The 27,444-nt window shown below is 39.8% G+C and overlaps 2 protein-coding genes and 1 long non-coding RNA gene across 4 annotated transcripts; 1 reads left to right on the forward strand and 2 right to left on the reverse strand.

The window, feature by feature from the left end:
* Positions 1 to 2,922: 2,922 nt before the first annotated feature.
* LOC101480093 (tripartite motif-containing protein 16) lies at positions 2,923 to 8,875 on the reverse strand. 2 transcript variants are annotated; one of them, XM_014413269.3, is made up of 2 exons: positions 8,747 to 8,875; positions 2,923 to 5,273 (listed from the first exon to the last, which is right to left on the reverse strand). In XM_014413269.3, the coding sequence occupies exon 2, from the start codon at positions 5,088 to 5,090 to the stop codon at positions 3,393 to 3,395; it is 1,698 nt and encodes a 565-aa protein (XP_014268755.3). In that variant the 5' UTR covers positions 5,091 to 5,273; positions 8,747 to 8,875; the 3' UTR covers positions 2,923 to 3,392. The 2 variants fall into 2 exon arrangements, with proteins under 2 accessions (XP_014268755.3, XP_076733004.1); XM_076876889.1 differs by lacking the exon at positions 8,747 to 8,875 and adding an exon at positions 7,830 to 8,273.
* A 6,287-nt stretch (positions 8,876 to 15,162) lies between these two features.
* On the reverse strand, positions 15,163 to 27,408 carry LOC143413669 (uncharacterized). The gene is made up of 3 exons (XM_076877001.1): positions 25,570 to 27,408; positions 23,535 to 23,574; positions 15,163 to 17,332 (listed from the first exon to the last, which is right to left on the reverse strand). The coding sequence occupies exons 1-3, from the start codon at positions 27,219 to 27,221 to the stop codon at positions 15,632 to 15,634; spliced, it is 3,393 nt and encodes a 1,130-aa protein (XP_076733116.1). The 5' UTR covers positions 27,222 to 27,408; the 3' UTR covers positions 15,163 to 15,631.
* Positions 20,630 to 23,526, forward strand: LOC143413582 (uncharacterized). Its single transcript, XR_013094186.1, has 3 exons — positions 20,630 to 20,693; positions 22,135 to 22,335; positions 22,429 to 23,526. It is a non-coding gene; the product is annotated as an uncharacterized LOC143413582 (long non-coding RNA).
* Positions 27,409 to 27,444: the final 36 nt, after the last annotated feature.

Below are 27,444 nucleotides of genomic sequence, written 5' to 3' on the forward strand. Positions count from 1 at the left end.
ACAATCACTATGATTGTGTTGGACACTGCTGTTTAAATAACTGTATAGTATAGGCGATTGTGGCTCAAGAGTTGGGAGTTTGCCTTGTAATCGGAAGGTTGCCGGTTCGAGCCCCGGCTTGGACAGTCTCGGTCGTTGTGTCCTTGGGCAAGAGACTTCACCCGTTGCCTACTGGTGGTGGTCAGAGGGCCCGGTGGCGCCAGTGTCCGGCAGCCTCGCCTCTGTCAGTGCGCCCCAGGGTGGCTGTGACTACAATGTAGCTGCCATCACCTGTGTGTGAATGGGTGGATGACTGGATATGTAAAGCGCTTTGGGGTCCTTAGGGACTAGTAAAGCGCTATATAAATACAGGCCATTTACCATATTGTGTTGTGCATAAAACTTTTATTTTATTTTTATCCTTTTATCTTTATATTGTTTTAGTGTACACTGGGGGCCATGGGAGGATTGCAATTTCAAATTCTTGTGTATGACTGTACGTATATGGTCCTTGACAATAAAGCTGACTTTGACTTTGATATAAATCACACTTCTGTGTTTAACAATTACAACACTTGATGCTGTTTTTCTGATTCAGGATTATGTGTGTGATGAGTTGGTCACACAGTTCTTATCTTTCTGCTTCACACACACACAAAACTGCCGAGGTTGAAGCTTCAGTCTCTTTCTACCCCAGGTCTCACCACATTTCCAAAATGTAAACTCTGAGTCTCATAAGAAATGTGGTTCAAAAAGATGTGCTGATCTATGAATGCATCCTTACTGAAAGCTAAAGATGTCCAGCAGACAGAAACAGCAGCTGAATGAACAGTTATCATGAGCGAGTGTACAAACACGATCACAGGAAATAACAGAAATAAACTGGAGTTTCCATTTATACCTGTAGTATTTTTTCAGCTCCATGTCATCTTCCAATATGTCAAAATATGATTTCATTGTATCTTAAACAAATACAAACTTCTTTCTTCCCCTCAGAGAGCCAACAGTTTACTATCAGAACTGAGGCTGATCATTAACAGGGAGCAGCAGGTAACAAGGTCATCAGCAGTGGAGGAAAGTATGGAAGTAATACTCAGCTTCATATTTGAAGATACTCGAGTATCTTAGCTGCAGGTCTGGAACAATGGTTTTATTTCCTTTCCCATTAAGCATCTCACACAGCCCCTCATCTGTGACCCTTAGCAAACCCACTGGATATCTACCTGCACATAAAGGAGATCAGATCAGTTCCATCTAGACCAGCTGTAACAGGAAAATGCTGCTTACACTTTGATGCATCACTTTCAGTTTGTCATATAAGACAATATATCAGATTGAGGCATTATTTTCCTGCAGTGAGTAAATCTACTTTGTACTTTACTCTTTTCTTTTAGGTAAAGGCTCTAAACAGTACTTGTACACTGTGGAAATCCCATAAGAACGTCTCCTGAACTCTGAAAAATAACAAAACAAAGACTAAAAGGAGGTCATGGGTGCTGATGATGATGATGATGATGAGGAGGAGTGACTTATGTCCTAGAATACAACAGAACAGTGTCTCTACAAACTTTTGAAAACATGACAGTCTTGCATTAGTTTGTATTGTTATGATTTCAAAAAACGAGGGAAAAATCTCCTTGAAATGCACAATTCCTTTTAGTTATTTCTTAGTGTGTGACGTATTTTATTGGCTTTATGATTGGTGCAAACAGTTTCCTGATTCATAATGGAAATAGATTTTAGACACAGGAGGAACACGCAGTGATCAGCAGGAGCAGCTTGGAGTCCAGTCTTCTTCACACTGAGGAGGGACATATATGCAGGAACAGTTGTCATAACTGTTACAACCACCAGATGGCGAAAGAGTCCCACTGCAACTTTAAGCCATGAAGGATGTGTCTTGTGATAAATCTGCTTTATGTGAGTCTTTTTCAGAGAGTAACAGTAATATGTCTGATTATATGTCTTTAATCAGTAAAGTCTCGCTTTGCTAGAAATAAATAAATAAATAATAAAATTGTAAACATGCAGCTGTATGTTAGAAGTCAAAGGGTCCTTAAGTCTTCTGTAAATTGACGGGGATCAAATGAAGGACACAAGTATCTGTTCTTACTCTAATAAATGCTGCTTTAATATCCAACAGACTATTTTCCTTCCTCATCAGCAGTAAACAGCTCGACTGCGTCTGTGCATTTGTGTCCTCCATACTTGTTTCCACAGACATCTCAGGCTTGATGCCACGATGCAGTGTAGAAACCTGACAACCCTCTGACTCATGTTCAAATGTTCAAGGACATTTCTCAGGATCATGTATGACCCCTTTTTGACATTTGGACTTTCATTAATAATATTTGTGTTTCTGAGTCATTTTTGTGGAGACTTCTGTCCAACGTAGTGTCCAAATGAAGCCTGAAGCTTTTCTTCACCCTCTTGTCAGATGGTCAGCAACAAAACTCTGTTCCAACCAATGTCTGATAAGAGATGAGACACAGCAGCTGAGCAAATGATCATTTTATGCTGAAGACATCCTCAGACAGAATTAAATACATACATAAACACAGCCTGGTGCCAATAACACAGCTAATGACACTGCTGTATCACTGGCTTTACTGATTAAAGACCATATCTGAAGGAAATCTTTGAACACAACAGAAAGTGACCTTGTAAACCTGCGACACTGATGCTGCATTCAAGGACCATTAAAAACATTTGAAAGGACTTAAGAACATGAAGAAAATGTGACTTGTTTCTCTGTAATGAAGCTGTTTTAGTGAAGAAAGTTGAAAGGTCACAGAGCGACTGCTGAATCTTCTGCTCTAAACATGAACTCTGAACTTTGTGATGCTTCAGGAGGAAAACTGCTTCAGTTATTCTCTCAGATTAGTTTCATATTTTCTGCATCAGATTTGAGTGAGATCCTGGAATGAAGACAGAAGAAAAGACTTTGTTCAAAGTTTGATTTATAGTCAAACCTTCCAGTTTATTCACACAATAAAACATCAACACAATATATGAATTCATTCATTAAAATCACAGTTTTTCCTCATTTGTTTGATGATTTTGACAAAAACCAAACACAAACACACACACATGGTCTGCCATACTCATGAAGAGAAATGTCAACATTTTTCAATACAAATATTCCAGAAAGATTTAGAGGATAGAGAAGTTTACATTTTCATGTGGAGAAATATTTTAGTAAATGAAAATGATGATGAGCAGTGATAGCCTCCATAAACAGTCACAGGAAAGATCTCCTTTAAAAACTCAGAAATATCAAGAGAACAACTAGAAGATGTGGAGGTACCACCCATAATGTTTGACTGACAGCTGATCTCTGTGCAGAAATGATGGAGAGAAACTAAAATGAAACTAAAACACAGATTTAAACCCACAATATGAAAGACTTCAGTCTATTTGAGCTTAATCAACTCAGCTGTGGCTCCACAATAATCATCATAATGGTAGTAAACCATCAGTCCAGCATAGTGAAGCCAAAGTCCAACATAGAGCGGCTGAGTGAATGTGGTCTGGACTCTGTGGAGGAGAGTCATGGTTTCAGAGACGCTGTAGAAGGACAAAATACCTGCTCTGTGATCCAGGTACACTCCTACTCTGGAGGAACGAGGACCTGAGACAGGAGTTTGGATGTTGTTGTACCAAAATGTAAAACTGTTGTTGTTACAATCTAATGACCAAGATTTGTCATTATGTCCAAACAAACATTCATTACCACATCCTTCTCTGCTGATATTCTTGTATGCGACTGCTACATAAACTCCTCTCCCTCTCCACTCCACCTCCCAGTAACAACGTCCAGTCAGACTCTCTCTACTCAGGACCTGCCGCCATCCAGTGAATCTGTCTGGATGATCAGAATAAGACTGTTGTTGATTCACTGCTTGCGCTTTTCTGTTCCCCTCTGATAATAACAGCAGTTTGTTTGCTGTGTTTGGATCCAGTGTGATTTCACATGAATATTTTAAGAATCCAGCTCTGGTCTTTGGCTGTGGTTGTGGCAGTAAAACATCCACTTCAGTGACTGTCAGTGAGATGTTTGTCCATTCCTCTCTCAGAATGTCCTGTAGTTTATCTCTGACCTCTGACACAGCTGCTGTCACATCCTCAAAGTAGCTCAGAGGACGGATATTGATGCTGGATGAGTCTGTAGACTCACTGAGTGCTGACAGTGAGGGGTAGTTGTGTAGAAACTGGATGTGATCCTCTGTGTGTGAGAGCTGCTTCAGCTCAGCATCTTTCCTCTTCAGCTCAGTGATCTCCTGCTCCAGCTTCTCCTGAAGCTCTTTGACTCGACTCACTTCAGTTTCCTGCTGGGATCTGATCTGCTGCTTCACATCAGAGCTTCTTTTCTGGATGAGATGGATCAGCTCAGTGAAGATCTTCTCACTGTGCTCCACTGTTTGATCAGCAGACTGATTGATGGCCTCCACCTCCTGTTGAAGCAGCTTCACATCTTTCTCTCTGTCCTGGATTCTCTGCTGGATGTTTTGTCGACTCACCTCCAGCTCTCTCTGCCTCTCAGTCCTTTCTGCTGCAGCTGAGACTGTGATGTGGCCTTTATGTTCATCCACAGAGCAGAGATAACAGATACTCTGCTGATCAGTACGGCAGAACATCTTCATCACCTCATCATGACGAGAGCAGATGTTCTCCTGGAGCTTCTTGGAGGGCTCCACCAGCTTGTGTTTCTTGAATGTAGGTGAATCATAATGAGGCTGAAGGTGTTTCTCACAGTAAGATGCCAGACAGAATAAACAGGACTTGAATGCTTTCATTTTTCTTCCAGTGCAGACATCACAGGCCACATCTTCAGGTCCAGCATAGCAGTGATCAGCAGGAGCAGCTTGGAGTCCAGTCTTCTTCAGCTCCTCCACTAAATCTGCTAACATGGTGTTTTTCTCCAGGACAGGCCTCGCTGTGAAAGTCCTCCGGCACTGAGGGCAGCTGTAGATTTTCTTCTTTTCCTCTTCATCCCAGAAGCTTTTAATACAGTTCATGCAGTAGCTGTGTCCACAGGGAATAGTCACTGGATCCTTCAGTAGATCCAAACAGACTGAACAGCAGAATTTTGTTTGATCCATTTGATTCATGTGCTGTGCCGTTTCACCGTCTCTCAGTGACTGTCAGACAGTTTCACTTCCTCTGAACAGAAACAACCTCTGTGCTCTGAAGGGAAACAGATCTCTGCTCTTGTTCACCTCCTACAGGAAATGAGGCTCACCAGCAACTGCATTTACACCATGTTGTTTAGACCCATCCTGATACAGACACATCTGTGAAGGGAGGCAACAACAAGTCATAAATGCTTATTTCATCAGTGCCAGGGTTTGTTATGTTTGATTTACAATATGCAGTTAAAACTGTGACCTAGCTAACCTTGTTAACTAGTAACTTAGCCTATATGAAATGCCTTGTGGCGATGATTTAAGTAAGGTAAAACTTTATTGGGCGATAGAACGATAACGATATGTATCGCGATATAACTTTTTCTCGATAGAAAAATTAAACTATCGCGATAGACCTCGCCGCTCTTGTCCTCTTAAAAAAAAAAAAAAAAAGAAAAAAGAAAAAAAAAAAAAAGAACAGCCAATCCAAATTAAGTAGTGCAGAGCCGAACCAATCACAGCCGCAGTGTCACGTGACTTGTTACGTACAGCACAAGTGCCAAGCCGCACATGTGTATTTGTTTGGCAAGCAGCCAGCCACCGTACCGCCCGGGTAATGGAGGAAATGAGTGTGCCGACTAGAAAAATCAACCGAGCGTGACCAAAGGTTACCGAAGAGAAAACAGATGATGGTTCCAATGCCGGAGAGATTGTCGAACGGAAGAGCCATAGAAGTTCCGTAGTGTGAAGGTATTTCGGCTATTTCAAGTCTGACAAAAAACAGTAGCGTGCACTGTAAATTGTGCCAAAAGCAAGTCTGGAAATACAATAAACTGGTGCATGCGCTACGTCCACACGTACCCGGGTATTTTTGAAAACGCAGATTTTTCTATGCGTTTTCACCTTTCGTCCACACGTAAACGGCGTTTTTGGTCACTGAAAACGAAGACTTTTGAAAACTCCGTTTTTGCATTTAGGTGTGGACTAGAAAAACGGAGAAAACGCAGCGTCAAAGGATTTTTTGACGTCACACTGCGCGCCACGTTATTGTGTCGGTGAAATGAATTTCTACAATACTGTTACTGTTAATTCTAATTTCTGCAGTGTTTAAATGCTTACATATACACACAGTTACTGTCCCTCCACACATACGACTGTTCTGCTTCTATGCCCCAGCTTTGTTTACTTTTTCCCACCGAGGCTTCTAGACTTCTGATTGGCCAACATTTCTGCACGGTTAGGAATCTAGCTCCACCTGCTGCTTTGGCATGTTCATAGCAGCGTTTTCCTTCATTTCTCCCTTTATGTGTGGACAGGATTATTTTTAAAACGAAAACGGAAAATCTCAGTTTTCAAAAATACCCGTGTACGTGTGGACGTAGCCTCAGTCTCTGACTGGAAGCGCTAATTCGTCATTCGGCTTTTGTCAGACTAAAGTAACTGTTAAAACTGTTTGAAAAGCTAAGCTATACAACAAGGAGAGATTGAGAATTTCCTTTTAGTTCTCAGTTTATTTGATATTGACAAAAGTTAGTCAGTTTTGTCTGTTCTTCTGTAAAACAAACTAAGATTTATTTTTAGAATTAATATTTTGTTTCTAAGTGGAATTGACAATTTAGTAGTCCGTTTCGTTTGTTCTATTTTGAAACTTAAACGCTTTAGCGGCTGCCTTTTGTGTAGTTTAAGTCTCATGTTCCTTAAGTACATCTACCCTGTTGAACTTATTATGGGAAATAAATATTTAAATAAAAACAAGCTGCTGATTATTTCACATTTTACTTGTGAGCAACGGCACATTTAAATCTTACAAATATAGTTATTTGGCTTATATCGTGATAGATATCGTTATCGCCTGAAATGAAAACATATCGTGATATGAAAAAATCTTATATCGCCCAGCTCTACTTTATTGGTATAGTACCTTTTGAGATAATAAAGCACTCCATGATAACGCTGGTTACACCCTTGTGCACAGGTGTCAAAACTCCAGTCCTTGAGGTCCTGAAACTTTTACATGTGTCGCTGCTCCAACACACCTCAATAAAATTAGATCAATTAGCAAGAGCCCTGACTGCATACTGAGGTGGCAATTCAGCCATTAGATTCATGTTATAGCAGCTCATGAATGAACGTGGCACAATATAAGCATTTTTATTGTTGAAGTACATTTTTTTCCAAACACTTTCATTTATTTAAAACTAGAAAATGCATTTTCTGAAGAAACTGCAGTGTGAATGCTGATAACTGAACGTTTTGAGTTGAAATAATTGCTGAATGTTAAGTTAAAAATGTTGAGGTTTAGGGGTTCCCACCTCAGCATGTAGTCAAGACTCTTGCTAATGACCTACTCATTTTATTCAGGTGTGTCGCGGCAGGGACACATGTAAAAGTTTCAGGACTTTGACACCCCTGCCCTTGTGGATTAAACAGGATGAATTTGTTACACTCTTAACTCATCTAAACAAGGCATTTTGTAGAGGGTACAGCAGCCATGGCAGTTTTTCTTGAAACAACTAATCTCACGTGTTGACTTTTTCTCAAAATAAGCATGGGAACAACTGTCTACAATAAATCAAACATATGTTTTACTCATTATGTAAGAATTGTTATACAAATGACCAGTGCCAAGTAGGGCTGCCACAAATGATGATTTTGATCGTCGACTAGTCACCGATTATTTTTGCGATTAGTTGACTGATCAGATCATGCATCCATTGGACGCACAGCTTACTGCACTAGCATGACCCATCCTCCAAATCCGGGGAAAAGGACGACGCATTTGTCGGAGTCTTCGAAATGGACAGCCTTCGTCGCGTCGCTGTAACGCAATCGGCCTACAAATGCGGCCTCAGAAGGATGCCGCCCCTGAATTTGGACAGAGCTACGATGCCGGAGACTGCTTCTTCTTCTTTTGCCTTTAACGGCAGCTGGCATCCTTGAACATGCATTGCTGCCATCTTCTGTTTCAGTCCGTTATTACACTCTTAAATCCTACTGCTTATTCCTGTCTTTCAGGATCTTACAAAGCTTCAAACGACGCGTCGACTATTAAATTAGTGGTTTACGATTTTGATAAACGACGTAATAATGACTAGTCGACTAATCTTGGCAGCCCTAATGCCAAGTGTACTGTGGTGTAAAAAAGTCATTAACTGCATGCTTGCTTCACCTACTTAGCTTTAGTATAATTTCCTAACTGTACATCCAAAGCTTTGCTCACTGCAGCTGTATTGCGCAGTTATGTTACACCCCTGAAAGCAGAGGGGAAATTACGAGTGATTTTCAAGTGATTCTCTCATGCAGTAGTTTAATGCAATGAAAAATGAACATAAGTAATTCACATTGCGTACTGCTCAATGTCACACAGTGGAAGAAAGAGCTAATTAATAACCCAAAAATAACAATTGAGTGCTTACTATTTGTATCTGAACATGTTTCCGTACAAAATAATAACAATAGAAACGTTTATAGCTTCTGCCGTTAGCTTAATGGCCATTGTGCAACTGAGGCTCAAAACCGCGGTCTACCCACTAAAAATCTATAATAAAATGTTTCTGAAGCTCACAAAATAACGAAAGACTACCTATAAAATATCTCAACAACGTACAGAGTATAAAATATCCTGTTTTGATCACCATTACCTTAAAACACGGAGGAAAGAATGACGAGGGTGATTTTGAGATGCTTCTCTTCTGCAGTAGTTTTGTAATGAGGAGAGAGCGCGCGAAAGCCCCCTGGTAGAGAAAGAAGCCATTACCAATCGATCCCAGAAAAGACTTACTAGCCGATTACTGATGTACAGATCGCAGTTCTCTTGAATCAAATGACAACCATTAATGCAACATGAAAAATAACCAATTTAAAACAATTTCGCAGTGTATTTACATTGTTTTCAGGCTTAAGAATTTGTATTAACTGAGTGCCTTTTTTTTTTACTGTCAACTCTTTTAGTACAAAATCAACTTATGAATAACACCTGTATGGAGTCTTTTGGTACTGCTAAGGGGCTATAAGGGTAGTTTTCCACCCTGTCACAGTTACAGCAGCACTTTGTATCATCCACAGTCCTGAAAATTTTGGTGCATTGTTGTATTGTTTGGTTATATTTTTAAAAAAATTGAAAACGAAAAAACTTTTTGTTATTCGTGAATGTATTTTACTGTATTTATTACCAGTGCAAATAATTCAATTATTCATAATGGGCACTCCAGTTTACAAAAAACTTGAAGGAATTTAAAATTTAACAAATTATAGATAAAAAGATCAAAACTAGCCATTTAAATCCTGCCTCAGTTTTTGTAGCAAATCTTAAAAAGAATATTCAACATAAAAATGTAAACACATCTGCATAAATTTTCCTATAGCAGAACATCTTTATCACCTCATCATAACCGGACTTGAAGGCTTTCATTTTTCTCCCAGTGCAGACATCACAGGCCACATCTTCAGGTCCAGCTTGGAGTCCAGTCTTCTTCAGCTCCTCCACTAAATCTGCTTACATGGTGTTTTCCATCAGGACATGTCTCGATGTGAAAGTCTGTCTGCACTGAGGGCAGCTATAGATTTTCTTCTCTTCATCCCAGAAGGGTTTTAATACAGTTCATGCAGTAGCTGTGTCCACAGGGAATAGTCACCGGATCCTTCAGTAGATCCAAACAGATCAAAATAGAATCTTATTTCGTCCATCTGATTTCCTTGCTGCACTATTTCACTTGTTTTCAGTGACTTTTGAACAAATAGCTGAGAGTACATTTTAATGTGCAGCCTCAGAAGGCGAACTCATGTTACATATGAAACAGGACATAAATAGGCATTATATCTGAAACAAATTAAAACAATGCTTTGAACACACTTCAGATCTGAAAAGGGAAAAAAAACACATGCTGGATATCTGAGCTGATATGAACTGAGTACTATGTTAGGAACCAAAGGATTTCACATTGTATGATGGAAGTGAAAACTGAATTGAACTGAATCTCCACCCAGGTCTCAAAAACATAATGTCTGGTGAGGTTTTTCAGGGGGGGTTATGATTAAAATGCAACACCGCAACCTAGGGGAATTTCACCGCTATGAAATATAAAGATTGTAGTTTCAAACAAGCCAAACAAATGATAACGCAGGCTCGAATACACTACTGATGCAGACTGGTTTCAATATCAAAATACTTTTATTCAATATATTTGTTAAAAACAAACAAACAAATACAAATAAAACAGAAGTTAAAACAAGTGCGGCATGAATCAGTATAAAGGTTGACTGTGAAGTAAAACAACCAAATATTGAGCTGGACTTACCAGTAGCTGAGGACCATGGGGAGAAAAAAAGGCACACGTACAAACCAACCACCTATATACACAAGGTGGTGTAAAACAAAAGGAATGTGGAAAACAACCCACTGGCATGAAGGCCCCACGGCTACTAGCTTATCCTACTTTTAAACCTGTAATAGGACACTTACCACCAGGCTCATTGCTCACAGTCATACAAGAAGAACTACTAAAATCTACTCCAAGCATTTTAAAACATCACACATGCTTTTAAAACAAAGAAAATAAAAAATACACAAGTCAAATAGTAATTTACACTCCACAGGTGAATGATGGTTGTTATAACTGATCCTAGCACAAACACACTTTGTGCTAGAACACAATGCAGCATGGGGCCATCTGTGGCGACTGGAGCAAGTCAAACAGACAAATAGCAGATGTAAGCAGACACCAGCAAGACACACGTGAAGAGATCCTTCGAACCCAACGACGTAGGCAAAACAGAAATATAAGAATCAGAATTGTGTTTATTGGCCATGTATATGTGCGGTAGATGGTGACTCACAAGCACAGCAATGTAAATCACACACACACACACACACACACACACACACACACACACACACACACACACACACACACACACACACACACACCAAATTAAGGATTGTACATTAACATATGTTATTGTGGAAACTGCTATCGGGACCATACTGAATTTAACCAGATAAATATTTGATATAGTGAGAGAAAGAGAGTAAATGACAAACAGCCATTATAATTCATCATACACTGAGAGTAGCAGACAAATCAATAAAACACCTCTTCCAATTAATCTAATAATTCATTCAGCGTCCATCTGTTTGTTTTTTATGAGCTTTGTTTGATTTGATAAGTATCTGAGGCTGAGACCACAGGACTGTAAAATCGAATAAATATTATGCTGAACAGTCCAAAAGATTCAATAATCTTTTAATCTTTTGGAAATTTTCCCAATTTCTACTAATGAATGTTACCTTGTTTCAGGATACATAATACCTGCCGTTATCTAAAGACACATCTGCTTACCTGTATCGTTTGCTTGTTTCTCCTTTTCTGTTTTTTTCTAAACCAAGGACCTGATGGCTTTGACCTTTTCTTGTCCATTTTTGTCCATCAGGAATTTTTCACTCCAGCATCAACACCTAATAGACCTACACCTTGTGGCCCCTAGAGACAAAGCAGCACGTACAAACTCCAAAACACGTACAAAACACAACGGAAGTGCTCCAGGATGCTAGGGGCAATGTTGAGCTTTGTACGTGATTTGTCTCTAGGGGCCACCGTCTATATTTATATGTAAACATATATAAATAAAACCACAATCTTTTTTACATTAGTAATTCCTTTTGTGCATAATTTCATATTTTTGTTGATAAGAAATTAATTAAAGCAACAAAACAACCTGAAGAGCCGGTTAGGAGCCAAAAGAGCCGGTTCTCTAAAAACAGCTGGAATTTCCATCACTAGCCCTGTGGTGGTATAACGTGGTGTGGAGGTGTGTATGCAGCAGCACCGAGGTCCTCAGCTGATTTTAATTTCAAATATGTGTCTTGGGCGTAACTTTGTTTATGGCAGCCTGTGTGATTCATGCTGTATTCACCTTGCACGCTAAGGTGCTGGCCAATTAAATCATCAGGAAGGCCGATGAACACCCGCCAGGCAGCATAAAGTTTGATTAAAATCTGCTGCAGAACATAACTGTGAATTCTGACAGCCAATTTCAAATGTTAGTGTTTCAGTCACTAAAGACTGGCAGTAAATGGAAATGTCAAATGATTCATTACAAGGAGCTGCCAACTTTAGAGGTTAATCGTGACAAATCTTTTCCTTCACTCAGGTTAGCTAGTAGATTGCGGCTCAAGCAGTGAACACATGTTATCTCTATTCGGACTTTCCCAAGTGTTCTTTATTTTTTGCTCTTGCTGTTTTCTTTTATTAAGCAGCTTTAATCTTGTCCCAGCTGTGGTTCAGGTGGTACAATTGGTACCAGTCACAGGGTCAGTGGATTGGTCCACAGTTTCCTCCAGCCCACATGCCAAAGTATCCTTGGACAAGACACTGAACCCCAAGTCCATCAGCGTGTGTGAATGTTGGCTAAAGCCCTCAGGCACAGATAGAAGTGCTGCATGAATGTGTGTGACTGGGTACATGAGACATGTAGCAGAAAGTGCTGTGAGTAGACAGGACCTATGCAAGTACGACATCATTTACAAACAACCAACACTTTTCATTTTCACTTTTTTCACTTTCATTGTGTTTTTATTTTGCCAGGGTGCATGCCTTAATTTCTCTCATCCAGTGTTATGTTGAATTATTCATCATTCAGTCTTACGTGGAGTTCAGGTCCAGAGATCATAATTGAGGCCAAACGCCACTTTTAAGATATAGGGTATAAAACTTTATTTTTAAATAAAAAGGGCAGTGATGCTAAACCAGCCTTTAGTTATGCTGCTATCTCCTTAAATCTAGTGTTGCTAGCTATTTCCCAGGCTAACTGCTGCTCAGTTCCCCAAAACAAACAACCACTGAAAAGTTAAAAATGTGCTCTGATGAAATGATCAGTTTGGCTGGACTCTCTGCTGTTGCAATAAAGTAATAATGTCTTAACATCCATCCATCCAGGGTTTCTGGAGATGAGAGGATTTAGAGGTTAGCAGTGAAATAGCTCGATAAAGGAGAATCCATGTTCTAGTATTTCTGAAACAAACAAACAAAAACATGGAAAACCATCCAAACTTTGTATGAAATGTAAGGAAAGTTGTGTCTGGTCATTTATTTGTTTGTTGTAAAAATGCTTCTTGGCAACAAATCTTATGTCAGTTTACCTAATATGACATATGTAGTAGCAAATAATAAATAAATAATAACCTGTGGTATGCTTACACTTGATCTACATGCAACTATACAAACATGTCAGGATTATTATATTGACTGCTTGATCTACTGCAGTGACAACACTGAGGCCTCAAACCTGTCACGATCCTGGATCATTGACGCAGCGTTTTCAGTTTTCTTGTGTTTTGATGTCATTTTGTATTATGTTTCATGTTTAAGTCGTCTTTGGTTAAGTTGATTCTCTAGTGCCGAGGTTGTCCCTGTTTAGATTTGTATTAGTTAGTATTTCCCCCCTTGTGTCTTTGGGGGTGACTTTCCCCTGCAGGCTCATCTTCTCCAGAATTGTCCTGATCACACACAACAAATAAGAGACGAGAAAAAATTGTACAACCACCAGATGGCGAAAGAGTCCCACTGCAACTTTAAGCCATGAAGGATGTGTCTTGATGTTTGCTTGTGATAAATCGGCTTTATGTGAGTCTTTTTCAGAAAGTAACAGTAACACAAATGTAAAAGGAGCCAGTTTTTATTTCTTCATTTTTAGATGTATTCACTCAGGATCAGTTTGAAACCATTGGTTGAGACAGTATGTAGTTTAAATTTAAATATTCACCTGAAAGCTCTGAATTATTCACCTGAATAAAATAAATATGAACTCTTTAGAATACTGGCTTCTGTTTGTTTGAAAAAAAAGCTTTTGAGCTTCAGATAAGATCAAAGATAAGGCAACCGCTGCATCACAAACACAGACATTAGAATAAATAATTAAAATGTATTATTTATTAATTAAAAATATTTAAAAAACAAAAAGAACAAAAGCTAAACCTGCAAAATTCAAGCACCCAGAAATTTCCCTCTGTACTGTGATGTATTATATATATGAAGAAGTGCGGTTATTGTTCATCAGCTTTGAACTGATGTTCATTATATGTCTTTAATCAGTAAAGTCTCGCTTTGCTAGAAATAAATAAATAAATAATAAAATTGTAAACATGCAGCTGTATGTTAGAAGTCAAAGGGTCCTTAAGTCTTCTGTAAATTGACGGGGATCAAATGAAGGACACAAGTATCTGTTCGTACTCTAATAAATGCTGCTTTAATATCCAACAGACTATTTTCCTTCCTCATCAGCAGTAAACAGCTCGACTGCGTCTGTGCATTTGTGTCCTCCATACTTGTTTCCACAGACATCTCAGGCTTGATGCCACGATGCAGTGTAGAAACCTGACAACCCTCTGACTCATGTTCAAATGTTCAAGGACATTTCTCAGGATCATGTATGACCCCTTTTTGACATTTGGACTTTCATTAATAATATTTGTGTTTCTGAGTCATTTTTGTGGAGACTTCTGTCCAACGTAGTGTCCAAATGAAGCCTGAAGCTTTTCTTCACCCTCTTGTCAGATGGTCAGCAACAAAACTCTGTTCCAACCAATGTCTGATAAGAGATGAGACACAGCAGCTGAGCAAATGATCATTTCATGCTGAAGACATCCTCAGACAAAATTAAATACATACATAAACACAGCCTGGTGCCAATAACACAGCTAATGACACTGCTGTATCACTGGCTTTACTGATTAAAGACCATATCTGAAGGAAATCTTTGAACACAACAGAAAGTGACCTTTTAAACCTGCGACACTGATGCTGCATTCAAGGACGATTAAAAACATCTGAAAGGACTTAAGAACATCAAGAAAATGTGACTTGTTTCTCTGTAATGAAGCTGTTTTAGTGAAGAAAGTTGAAAGGTCACAGAGCGACTGCTGAATCTTCTGCTCTAAACATGAACTCTGAACTTTGTGATGCTTCAGGAGGAAAACTGCTTCAGTTATTCTCTCAGATTAGTTTCATATTTTCTGCATCAGATTTGAGTGAGATCCTGGAATGAAGACAGAAGAAAAGACTTTGTTCAAAGTTTGATTTATAGTCAAACCTTCCAGTTTATTCACACAATAAAACATCAACACAATATATGAATTCATTCATTAAAATCACAGTTTTTCCTCATTTGTTTGATGATTTTGACAAAAACAAACACAAACACACACACATGGTCTGCCATACTCATAAAGAGAAATGTCGACATTTTTCAATACAAATATTCCAGAAACATTTAGAGGATAGAGAAGTTTACATTTTCATGTGGAGAAATATTTTAGTAAATCAAAATGATGATGAGCAGTGATAGCCTCCATAAACAGTCACAGGAAAGATCTCCTTTAAAAACTGAGAAACATCAAGAGAACAACTAGAAGATGTGGAGGTACCACCCATAATGTTTGACTGACAGCTGATCTCTGTGCAGAAATGATGGAGAGAAACTAAAATGAAACTAAAACACAGATTTAAACCCACAATATGAAAGACTTCAGTCTATTTGAGCTTAATCAACTCAGCAGTGGCTCCATAATAATAAGGCGACAGTCCAGCATAGAGCGGCTGAGTGAATGTGGTCTGGACTCTGTGGAGGAGAGTCATGGTTTCAGAGACACTGTAGAAGGACAAAATACCTGCTCTGTGATCCAGGTACACTCCTACTCTGGAGGACTGAGGACCTGAGACAGGAGTTTGGATGTTGTTGTACCAAAATGTATAACTGTTGTTGTTACAATCTAATGACCAAGATTTGTCATTACATCCAAATTTACATTCATTACCCTCTCCTTTTCTGCTGATATTCTTGTATGCGACTGCTACATCAACTCCTTCCCCTCTCCACTCCACCTCCCAGTAACAACGTCCAGTCAGACTCTCTCTACTCAGGACCTGCCACCATCTAGTGAATCTGTCTGGATGATCAGAATAAGACTGTTGTTGTTTCATTACTGTTGCTTTTCTGTTCCCCTCTGATAATAACAGATGTGTGTTTGCTGTGTTTGGATCCAGTGTGATTTCACATGAATATTTTAAGAATCCAGCTCTGGTCTTTGGCTCTGCTGGTGGATCTGACAGTAAAACATCCACTTCAGTGACTGTCAGTGAGATGTTTGTCCATTCCTCTCTCAGAATGTCCTGTAGTTTATCTCTGACCTCTGACACAGCTGCTGTCACATCCTCAAAGTAGCTCAGAGGACGGATATTGATGCTGGGTGAGTCTGTAGACTCACTGAGTGCTGACAGTGAGGGGTAGTTGTGTAGAAACTGGATGTGATCCTCTGTGTGTGAGAGCTGCTTCAGCTCAGCATCTTTCCTCTTCAGCTCAGTGATCTCCTGCTCCAGCTTCTCCTGAAGCTCTTTGACTCGACTCACTTCAGTTTCCTGCTGGGATCTGATCTGCTGCTTCACATCAGAGCTTCTTTTCTGGATGAGATGGATCAGCTCAGTGAAGATCTTCTCACTGTGCTCCACTGTTTGATCAGCAGACTGATTGATGGCCTCCACCTCCTGTTGAAGCAGCTTCACATCTTTCTCTCTGTCCTGGATTCTCTGCTGGATGTTTTGTCGACTCACCTCCAGCTCTCTCTGCCTCTCAGTCCTTTCTGCTGCAGCTGAGACTGTGTCGTGGCCTTTATGTTCATCCACAGAGCAGAGATAACAGATACTCTGCTGATCAGTACGGCAGAACATCTTCATCACCTCATCATGACGAGAGCAGATGTTCTCCTGGAGCTTCTTGGAGGGCTCCACCAGCTTGTGTTTCTTGAATGAAGCTGCAACAATATTATGAGTCTGAAGGTGTTTCTCACAGTAAGATGCCAGACAGAATAAACAGGACTTGAAGGCTTTCATTTTTCTTCCAGTGCAGACATCACAGGCCACATCTTCAGGTCCAGCATAGCAGTGATCAGCAGGAGCAGCTTGGAGTCCAATCTTCTTCAGCTCCTCCACTAAATCTGCTAACATGGTGTTTTTCATCAGGACAGGCCTCGCTGTGAAAGTCTGTCTGCACTGAGGGCAGCTGTAGATTTTCTTCTCTTCCTCTTCATCCCAGAAGCTTTTAATACAGTTCATGCAGTAGCTATGTCCGCAGGGAATAGTCACCGGATCCTTCAGTAGATCCAAACAGACTGAACAGCAGAATTTTGTTTGATCCATTTGATTCATGTGCTGTGCCGTTTCACCGTCTCTCAGTGACTGTCAGACAGTTTCACTTCCTCTGAACAGAAACAACCTCTGTGCTCTGAAGGGAAACAGATCTCTGCTCTTGTTCACCTCCTACAGGAAATGAGGCTCACCAGCAACTGCATTTACACCATGTTGTTTAGACCCATCCTGATACAGACACATCTGTGAAGGGAGGCACTAAAGAAATATTCTTACAGAGCGACCAAGAGCCAATCACATGATGCAGGGTGTGGTATGTTTGGTTACAGCATGCAGTAACAAGTCTGACCCAGTTAAACTTTAACAATTCATTTCTTCATGGTGCAAATATATAGTAGACTCAGGAGTTTAACTCAGTTTTCTTGGCCTTTGTTTATCGTTTCATTTAAAATCTTAATGGGTAAAGATCATCATAATTACATATGAAATTATATGTACAAATTATATGTTCCATTACACTATTAACAGCACAGATTATACAGCAAACATCAGATTCATGGATGGAGCCAGAGGCTAAATGACTGTTCAGTCCTCTTTAGGAAACGATCTTCATATGACGACAAACACGACAACAATCAGCTGTCAAACTGTACAAGAAGTTCACAGTAATGTAAAAGAAGTTATATCACTTTATTTTTAAACGTACGCACTCAGGGTCAGGACTGAAGACACTGATCGAGAAAATACTCTAAATATAAATATTCACCTAAACATTCAAAATTATTCAATTGCATGAAAAGAAATATGAACTCTCTACAATACTGGCTTCTGATTGGTTGAAAAAGCAGGTGCTGAACTTCAGAAGAGCTAAAGCTGCAAAACTGTGTAAACCCAGAGTGGATGCTGCCCTCTGACCTTTCAGAAGTACGATCTTTTTATGAAGACACAGAGGCAGAGTTATTATTCATCACTTTAAAGATGATATTCGTTACATGTTCTTCACTCGTTGTCTAGTAAAGTCCAGAGAATGAGACACATGATTTCAAAACATACAGCTGCATGTTAGAGATCACAGAGTTCTTCAGTCTTATGAGAACTCATGGAGACTAAATGTCAGACACATCAACAGTAAATGTCGTTCCTCCCCCCGTGAGTTTGTGTCCTCCACACTTGTTTACACAAACATCTGAGGTTTGAACAGTGTGCAAAACCACATGTTACAAAGCTGCTGAGCTACTGAATACTGGAATATTTCATTCAATATCACCATCTGACCAAAGGACAAACACAGAGAGGATTAGAGCGCCAAACTTTGTTTCAAACTGTTTCAGATTTTAGAGGCAAAAAGCAGAATTTCTACCTGGACAAAGAAATCAAAGCAGGAGAAAAACCAGCTTTTTACATTTATTCAAAGGCATTATGTGAATGTACTCTGAGCCACAGCCTCCTAAAGTAAATACATTTGATCATCTAAACCAGACAGAGTCATGTTTTCAGCAGTGTCTGTATCCTCCATATAGACCATGCCATGGTCCACCTAGGGTGAGCAGGTGTCTGACTTTATGTGGGACTACACAGCGCTCAGTCCTTGTTTGCCTGTGCCACACACACATTGAGCCAATGTCCAGTTTTTTTATTGACTCTAGTTTCTGTCGATCGGTAGGCCCACAAAAAAACCCTGTACAGGAAGTAGATTTCATCTCTCTGATAAAAGGAGTTCTAATCCCTGATCCTATGAGTCTGACCCAGTAGATAATATTGATATGATCATATTTATGCCTTTGTTGTTTCACAAAGGGTTAAAAACATTCACAGGTTGGACTGTGGTTCTCCTTTTAGCGTCTCTGCTGGAATTTTAACTGTGAACCTCTTAGATCCAAACTTCTGAACTGCTCATCTCACAGAGGACAAAAGGGAAGAACCCCGAATCTCTTCTTCACCTCACTTTTATACCTGCTCACCCTTTCTCCCCCCTTCCCTCACTGGACGTCACATCTTCACACTTGGGCCAATCAGGTTGTTGACATTTGATCATCTGATGTGCACCCACACCTCATCTCTCTCTCTCTCTCTGACTTACAAGATTTAACACAAAGTTTAAACTTTAAAATCACTTCATTACATTTTCTTTGTTATTCTTAACACAGAAAATTCACATTCAAAAACTTAACACAGAATAAAACAGAGTAGCCAGTAGTGGGACATGGTTCCAGCAACTCTGATGGTGACGGCCCGTTTGAAGCTGAAGCTCCGGCACGTGTGTCAAAAAATCAACACACTGCTTCAGAAACGCTGTGCTGAGGCTTGGTTTGACTGAACAGAGTCACGTGATCAATGACGTCTGAAGCTTCATTCAGCACGTCACTGCTTCAGTACCTGATTCAAAGATTTATAAGGAATTGAACCATTGGTGGGATTTGTGCTGTGTTTTGGTGATTTTGTGTGAGCGAATCAGTGTGTGACATAATTATAGACATGGAGCCAGGAAGAGAGGACGCTCTGCCTGTTCCTCAATAAAAACCAGTTCATCAGCATTTCTGCTCCCAGGTCTAAAATGTACATAAGAAATATGATGTACACATAATTATAATGATATAACTTATAGTATATTATATATAAACGTACCAGTCTGCTGGTTAATTACATAATCAGGTGGAGGCAGTGACCTCACAACCTCCTATAAGCTTTAAGTTAAGGTTACTTTATTTATACCCACAGGTAAATTTGCTTTACAGAACAATGATAGCATTTGGCCTCCCTTCACAAACACACACACCTAATGAAACCTGACAAAACACATATTTTAATTAAACAAAGTGAATCAAATCAAAAACAATTCTTATTGAGTTCAGTGACATCAGCAGGGACAAAGCTGTTTTTATAATGCTTTGTCCTGCATCTTGGAACTAGAAACCTCCGTCCTGAAGAAAGAAGCTAAATCCACCCCGTAGAGGATGGGAACCATTTTTAAGGATTGATTAAGCATCTGTGGTACCTGTTTAGAGTACAGGGAGTCTAAACAGGCCTGTGACTCATCTATCAGACGACTGGACCATCTCACTCACTAATTCAGTCAATTTTTCTCTGTGACAGAGGTCTGACTGAACCATGGCACCAAACAAAAAGATAAAACAGACTCAATAAAAGAACAAGAAAACAAAGTTCAAATCTTTCGCTCAATGTGGAAATGAGCAAGTTTCCTGAGGCAGTAAAGGCACTGGTGACCCTTTTTACAGACCGATTTGCAATAAAAGTTCAGTTTTTCATTGATTATGGTCCCAAGATATTTATATGATTGCACTTGCTCTATTTTCTGACCTTTAATTAAAGTGACTCTGTGCCCATTTAGTTGTTTCCTAAAATCAATAACCATATCTTTTGTTTTAGATATGTTCAATTGGAGATAAGACTCCTCCCACCACTGAACAAAGCCATCAATGATTGGACTATGGTGAGTTTCACCCTCTTTCAGTAAGCTGACAATAACAAAGTCATCTGTAAATTTAATGATGGCCCTGTTTTCATATCTGCTCTGACACGTGTTTGTAAAGAGAATGAATAATAAGGGCGATAAGAGACACCCTGGAGGAGAAGCTGTGGAGGAGAACACTGGGTCAGACAGAACCCCATTTATTCTCACTCTTTGTGACCTGTCAGTTAAAAGATCTAAAATCCAGCAAACCAGGTTTTTCCTGATTTCAAACTCTTCTAAAAGTCTTTTCATTAAAATATGGGGCTGTATTGTATTAAAAGCAGAAGAAAAATCAATGAAAAGAAGTCTTGCAAAAGTCCCTTTACTCTCTACATGTTTAAGAATCAGATTTAGTCCAAAGCGCGTCCTGCACTCCTCTGTTGGGCCTGTGCGCAAACTGCATTGGATCCAGCTGATATTCAATCTCTTCCATAATCACATTTCTGATGATTTTTTCAGACTTTCATGACAACTCAGGTGAGGCAACAGGCCTGAAGTCATTCAGGACGTTTGGACGACTAGATTTAGGGACATGAACGACGACAGCTTCCTTCCAAAGCGAGGGCACATTTTGTATTTGAAAGGATTTATTGAAAATAAGCTGAAATTTAGGACTGAGCTCTTTAGCACAAGATTTAATTAGGCGGCACTAATGTTATCAGGGCCCTGGCTCTTGTTCACATTAACTGTATGAAAGGCCTTTTGGACATCGCTGAGTTCAGTGATGAAGTGTTGAGTATCTTTCAGTTTCTGTTTCAGTTCAGAAGAACTAAAACGAGCATCAAGCATATTCAAATCTCTGTCTGACTTAAAACCGTCTACAATGATCTGACTGCTGCTCTGGGGATTTTGAAACCCTGATATGGTTTTCATACAAGTCCAGGCAGACTCAAAACGTTTTGCAGCAAATTTTCTTTCAAGAAGGTTTTTGTAGATCTGTTTTGCTTTCAAGAGCTCGATTTTCAAGTCTTTGGTGACTGCCTGAAAGTCAGTAACAGCCCCCTCTTTAAAAGCCTGTCTCTTTTTCCTTAAACAGGATTTGATGCATTTGGTGACCCATGGCTTATTGTTAGGGTACACTTTAGCACGCTTAAGGGGTATAATCATGTCTTTACAAAAACTGCATATGAGCTAACATCCACCAAAGCATCAAGGCTGAATAAAAACTTCCCAATCTGTAAATTGAAAACATTCCTGCAAGGTAAGCACAGATTCTTCTGACCACATGATTGATTGATGATAACATAATTTTTTCACCCCCCAAAAATTCACGTTCAAAGCAACATATCAGCCCGATATCACACAGAACTGTCACATGACATCAAACACAAGCTGTCAGCTCTGCAGAGTGGGCAATCATAATGAAGCAGTTCATTATAAGCTGCAGACTCAAGCTGCTCTTCATATATTTGCCCACCAGATGTCACCAAAGAGGACTGTGATGAAAGCTTCGAGTAATGAACCGTTTTTCATTACAAGCTTGGCCAACTGACTACAATCTACAATAAACTAATATGGCTTTTCAATCCTCTCTTCAATCACTTGGTACCACCAGGAACCTTTAAATGGGCACTCAAGCTGCCTGGAGACTGTTTTGTCGTGCACATCAGAGAAACCACAGGTAAGACAATCTTATCCAAAAGGTCAGTGTAACAGTATTGTTTTCCACCAGCTTAACCAAACTCCCCACACTAACTGAAATTTCTTTTCCCAGGCAAACATTAAACAGCAGCAGCTGGAAAACTGGAAAACCTAAAGCCAAATAATCAATAAAACATAACAAACTTTTGTATGAGTGAGTATTGATAAACTGAGCAGAATTAAACCTCAGTGAAACCACATATAAGTTCTGGTAACTGGCACATATTTATGTTTAATATGTTGTTTTATATTTTGATCAGTTTCAGGTGTTTGTGCGACTGTGTTAACCATCAGTAAAACCACATATAAATCACACTTCTGTGTTTAACAATTACAACACTTGATGCTGTTTTTCTGATTCAGGATTGTGTGTGTGATGAGTTGGCCACACAGTTCTTATCTTTCTGCTTCAGACACACACAAAACTGCCGAGGTTGAAGCTTCAGTCTCTTTCTACCCCAGGTCTCACCACATTTCCAAAATGTAAACTCTGAGTCTCATAAGAAATGTGGTTCAAAAAGATGTGCTGATCTATGAATGCATCCTTACTGAAAGCTAAAGATGTCCAGCAGACAAAAACAGCAGCTGAATGAACAGTTATCATGAGCGAGTGTACAAACACTATCACAGGAAATAACAGAAATAAACTGTAGTTTCCATTTATACCTGTAGTATTTTTTCAGCTCCATGTCATCTTCCAATATGTCAAAATATGATTTCATTGTATCTTAAACAAATACAAACTTCTTTCTTCCCCCCAGAGAGCCAACAGTTTACTATCAGAACTGAGGCTGATCATTAACAGGGAGCAGCAGGTAACAAGGTCATCAGCAGTGGAGGAAAGTATGGAAGTAATACTCAGCTTCATATTTGAAGATACTCGAGTATCTTAGCTGCAGGTCTGGAACAATGGTTTTATTTCCTTTCCCATTAAACATCTCACACAGCCCCTCATCTGTGACCCTTAGCAAACCCACTGGATATCTACCTGCACATAAAGGAGATCAGATCAGTTCCATCTAGAACAGCTGTAACAGGAAAATGCTGCTTACACTTTGATGCATCACTTTCAGTTTGTCATATAAGACAATATATCAGATTGAGGCATTATTTTCCTGCAGTGAGTAAATCTACTTTGTACTTTACTCTTTTCTTTTAGGTAAAGGCTCTAAACAGTACGTGTACACTGTGGAAATCCCATAAGAACGTCTCCTGAACTCTGAAAAATAACAAAACAAAGACTAAAAGGAGGTCATGGGTGCTGATGATGATGATGCTGATGATGATGAGGAGTAGCATGCATTTAAAAAGTGACTGATGTCCTAGAATACAACAGAACAGTGTCTCTACAAACTTATGAAAACATGACAGTCTTGCATTAGTTTGTATTCTTATGATTTCAAAAAACGAGGGAAAAATCTCCTTGAAATGCACAATTCCTTTTTGTTATTTCTTAGTGTGTGACATATTTTATTGGCTTTATGATTGGTGCAAACAGTTTCCTGATTCATAATGGAAATAGATTTTAGACACAGGAGGAACACGCAGTGATCAGCAGGAGCAGCTTGGAGTCCAGTCTTCTTCACACTGAGGAGGGACATATATGCAGGAACAGTTGTCATAACTGTTACAACCACCAGATGGCGAAAGAGTCCCACTGCAACTTTAAGCCATGAAGGATGTGTCTTGATGTTTGCTTGTGATAAATCTGCTTTATGTGAGACTTTTTCAGAGAGTAACAGTAATATGTCTGATTATATGTCTTTAATCAGTAAAGTCTCGCTTTGCTAGAAATAAATAAATAAATAATTGTAAACATGCAGCTGTATGTTAGAAGTCAAAGGGTCCTTAAGTCTTCTGTAAATTGACGGGGATCAAATGAAGGACACAAGTATCTGTTCTTACTCTAATAAATGCTGCTTTAATATCCAACAGACTATTTTCCTTCCTCATCAGCAGTAAACAGCTCGACTGCGTCTGTGCATTTGTGTCCTCCATACTTGTTTCCACAGACATCTCAGGCTTGATGCCACGATGCAGTGTAGAAACCTGACAACCCTCTGACTCATGTTCAAATGTTCAAGGACATTTCTCAGCATCATGTATGACCCCTTTTTGACATTTGGACTTTCATTGATAATATTTGTGTTTCTGAGTCATTTTTGTGGAGACTTCTGTCCAACGTAGTGTCCAAATGAAGCCTGAAGCTTTTCTTCACCCTCTTGTCAGATGGTCAGCAACAAAACTCTGTTCCAACCAATGTCTGATAAGAGATGAGACACAGCAGCTGAGCAAATGATCATTTCATGCTGAAGACATCCTCAGACAGAATTAAATACATACATAAACACAGCCTGGTGCCAATAACACAGCTAATGACACTGCTGTATCACTGGCTTTACTGATTAAAGACCATATCTGAAGGAAATCTTTGAACACAACAGAAAGTGACCTTTTAAACCTGCGACACTGATGCTGCATTCAAGGACCATTAAAAACATTTTAAAGAACTTAAGAACATCAAGAAAATGTGACTTGTTTCTCTGTAATGAAGCTGTTTTAGTGAAGAAAGTTGAAAGGTCACAGAGCGACTGCTGAATCTTCTGCTCTAAACATGAACTCTGAACTTTGTGATGCTTCAGGAGGAAAACTGCTTCAGTTATTCTCTCAGATTAGTTTCATATTTTCTGCATCAGATTTGAGTGAGATCCTGGAATGAAGACAGAAGAAAAGACTTTGTTCAAAGTTTGATTTATAGTCAAACCTTCCAGTTTATTCACACAATAAAACATCAACACAATATATGAATTCATTCATTAAAATCACAGTTTTTCCTCATTTGTTTGATGATTTTGACAAAAACAAACACAAACACACACACATGGTCTGCCATACTCATAAAGAGAAATGTCGACATTTTTCAAGACAAATATTCCAGAAACATTTAGAGGATAGAGAAGTTTACATTTTCATGTGGAGAAATATTTTAGTAAATCAAAATGATGATGAGCAGTGATAGCCTCCATAAACAGTCACAGGAAAGATCTCCTTTAAAAACTCAGAAACATCAAGAGAACAACTAGAAGATGTGGAGGTACCACCCATAATGTTTGACTGACAGCTGATCTCTGTGCAGAAATGATGGAGAGAAAATAAAATGAAACTAAAACACAGATTTAAACCCAAAATATGAAAGACGTCAGTCTATTTGAGCTTAATCAACTCAGCTGTGTCTCCATAATTATAGTAAAGCCAAAGTCCAGCATAGAGCGGCTGAGTGAATGTGGTCTGGACTCTGTGGAGGAGAGTCATGGTTTCAGAGACACTGTAGAAGGACAAAATACCTGCTCTGTGATCCAGGTACACTCCTACTCTGGAGGAACGAGGACCTGAGACACGAGTTTGGATGTTGTTGTACCAACATGTAAAACTGTTGTTGTAACACTCTAATGACCAAGATTTGTCATTACGTGCAAATCTACAATCACTCCCTGTTCTGCTGATATTCTTGTATGCGACTGCTACATCAACTCCTCCCCCTCTCCACTCCACCTCCCAGTAACAACGTCCAGTCAGACTCTCTCTACTCAGGACCGACCACGATCCAGTGAATCTGTCTGGATGATCAGAATAAGACTGTTGTTGATACACTACTGTTACTTTTCTGTTCCCCTCTGATAATAACAGCTGTTTGTACGCTGTGTTTGGATCCAGTGTGATTTCACATGAATATTTTAAGAATCCAGCTCTGGTCTTTGGCTCTGGTGGGTCTGACAGTAAAACATCCACTTCAGTGACTGTCAGTGAGATGTTTGTCCGTTCCTCTCTCAGAATGTCCTGTAGTTTATCTCTGACCTCTGACACAGCTGCTGTCACATCCTCAAAGTAGCTCAGAGGACGGATATTGATGCTGGATGAGTCTGTAGACTCACTGAGTGCTGACAGTGAGGGGTAGTTGTGTAGAAACTGGATGTGATCCTCTGTGTGTGAGAGCTGCTTCAGCTCAGCATCTTTCCTCTTCAGCTCAGTGATCTCCTGCTCCAGCTTCTCCTGAAGCTCTTTGACTCGACTCACTTCAGTTTCCTGCTGGGATCTGATCTGCTGCTTCACATCAGAGCTTCTTTTCTGGATGAGATGGATCAGCTCAGTGAAGATCTTCTCACTGTGCTCCACTGTTTGATCAGCAGACTGATTGATGGCCTCCACCTCCTGTTGAAGCAGCTTCACATCTTTCTCTCTGTCCTGGATTCTCTGCTGGATGTTTTGTCGACTCACCTCCAGCTCTCTCTGCCTCTCAGTCCTTTCTGCTGCAGCTGAGACTGTGTCGTGGCCTTTATGTTCATCCACAGGGCAGAGATAACAGATACTCTGCTGATCAGTACGGCAGAACATCTTCATCACCTCATCATGACGAGAGCAGATGTTCTCCTGGAGCTTCTTGGAGGGCTCCACCAGCTTGTGTTTCTTTAATTGAACCACATCATAATGTGGCTGAAGGTGTTTCTCACAGTAAGAGACCAAACACACTAGACAGGATTTCACAGCCTTTAGCTTCATGCCAGAGCACAGATCACAGGCCACATCTTCAGGTCCAGCATAGCAGTGATCAGCAGGAGCAGCTTGGAGTCCAGTCTTCTTCAGCTCCTCCACTAAATCTGCTAACATGGTGTTTTTCTCCAGGACAGGCCTTGCTGTGAAAGTCCTCCGGCACTGAGGGCAGCTGTAGATTTTCTTCTTTTCCTCTTCATCCCAGAAGCTTTTAATACAGTTCATGCAGTAGCTGTGTCCACAGGGAATAGTCACCGGATCCTTCAGTAGATCCAAACAGACTGAACAGCAGATTTTTGTTTGATCCATTTGATTCATGTGCTGTGCCGTTTCACCGTCTCTCAGTGACTGTCCGACAGTTTCACTTCCTCTGAACAGAAACAACCTCTGTGCTCTGAAGGGAAACAGATCTCTGCTCTTGTTCACCTCCTACAGGAAATGAGGCTCACCAGCAACTGCATTTACACCATGTTGTTTAGACCCATCCTGATACAGACACATCTGTGAAGGGAGGCGCTAAAGAAATATTCTTACAGAGCGA

Source organism: Maylandia zebra, linkage group LG18 (genome assembly GCF_041146795.1).
Source record: "Maylandia zebra isolate NMK-2024a linkage group LG18, Mzebra_GT3a, whole genome shotgun sequence".
Classification (NCBI taxonomy): domain Eukaryota; kingdom Metazoa; phylum Chordata; class Actinopteri; order Cichliformes; family Cichlidae; genus Maylandia; species Maylandia zebra.

Coding starts and splice junctions, on each gene's coding strand:
- LOC101480093 (XM_014413269.3), bottom strand. CDS start 5,090: ATGAATCAAATGGATCAAACAAAATTCTGCTGTTCAGTCTGTTTGGAT.
- LOC143413669 (XM_076877001.1), bottom strand. CDS start 27,221: ATGAATCAAATGGATCAAACAAAAATCTGCTGTTCAGTCTGTTTGGAT. Junction 23,575..25,569: donor GACACAGCTGAGTTGATTAA/GCTCAAATAGAC, acceptor GTTATTTTTCAG/AGTTCAGGAGACGTTCTTAT. Junction 17,333..23,534: donor GGGATTTCCACAGTGTACAC/GTACTGTTTAGA, acceptor ACTGTCTGACAG/TCACTGAGAGACGGTGAAAC.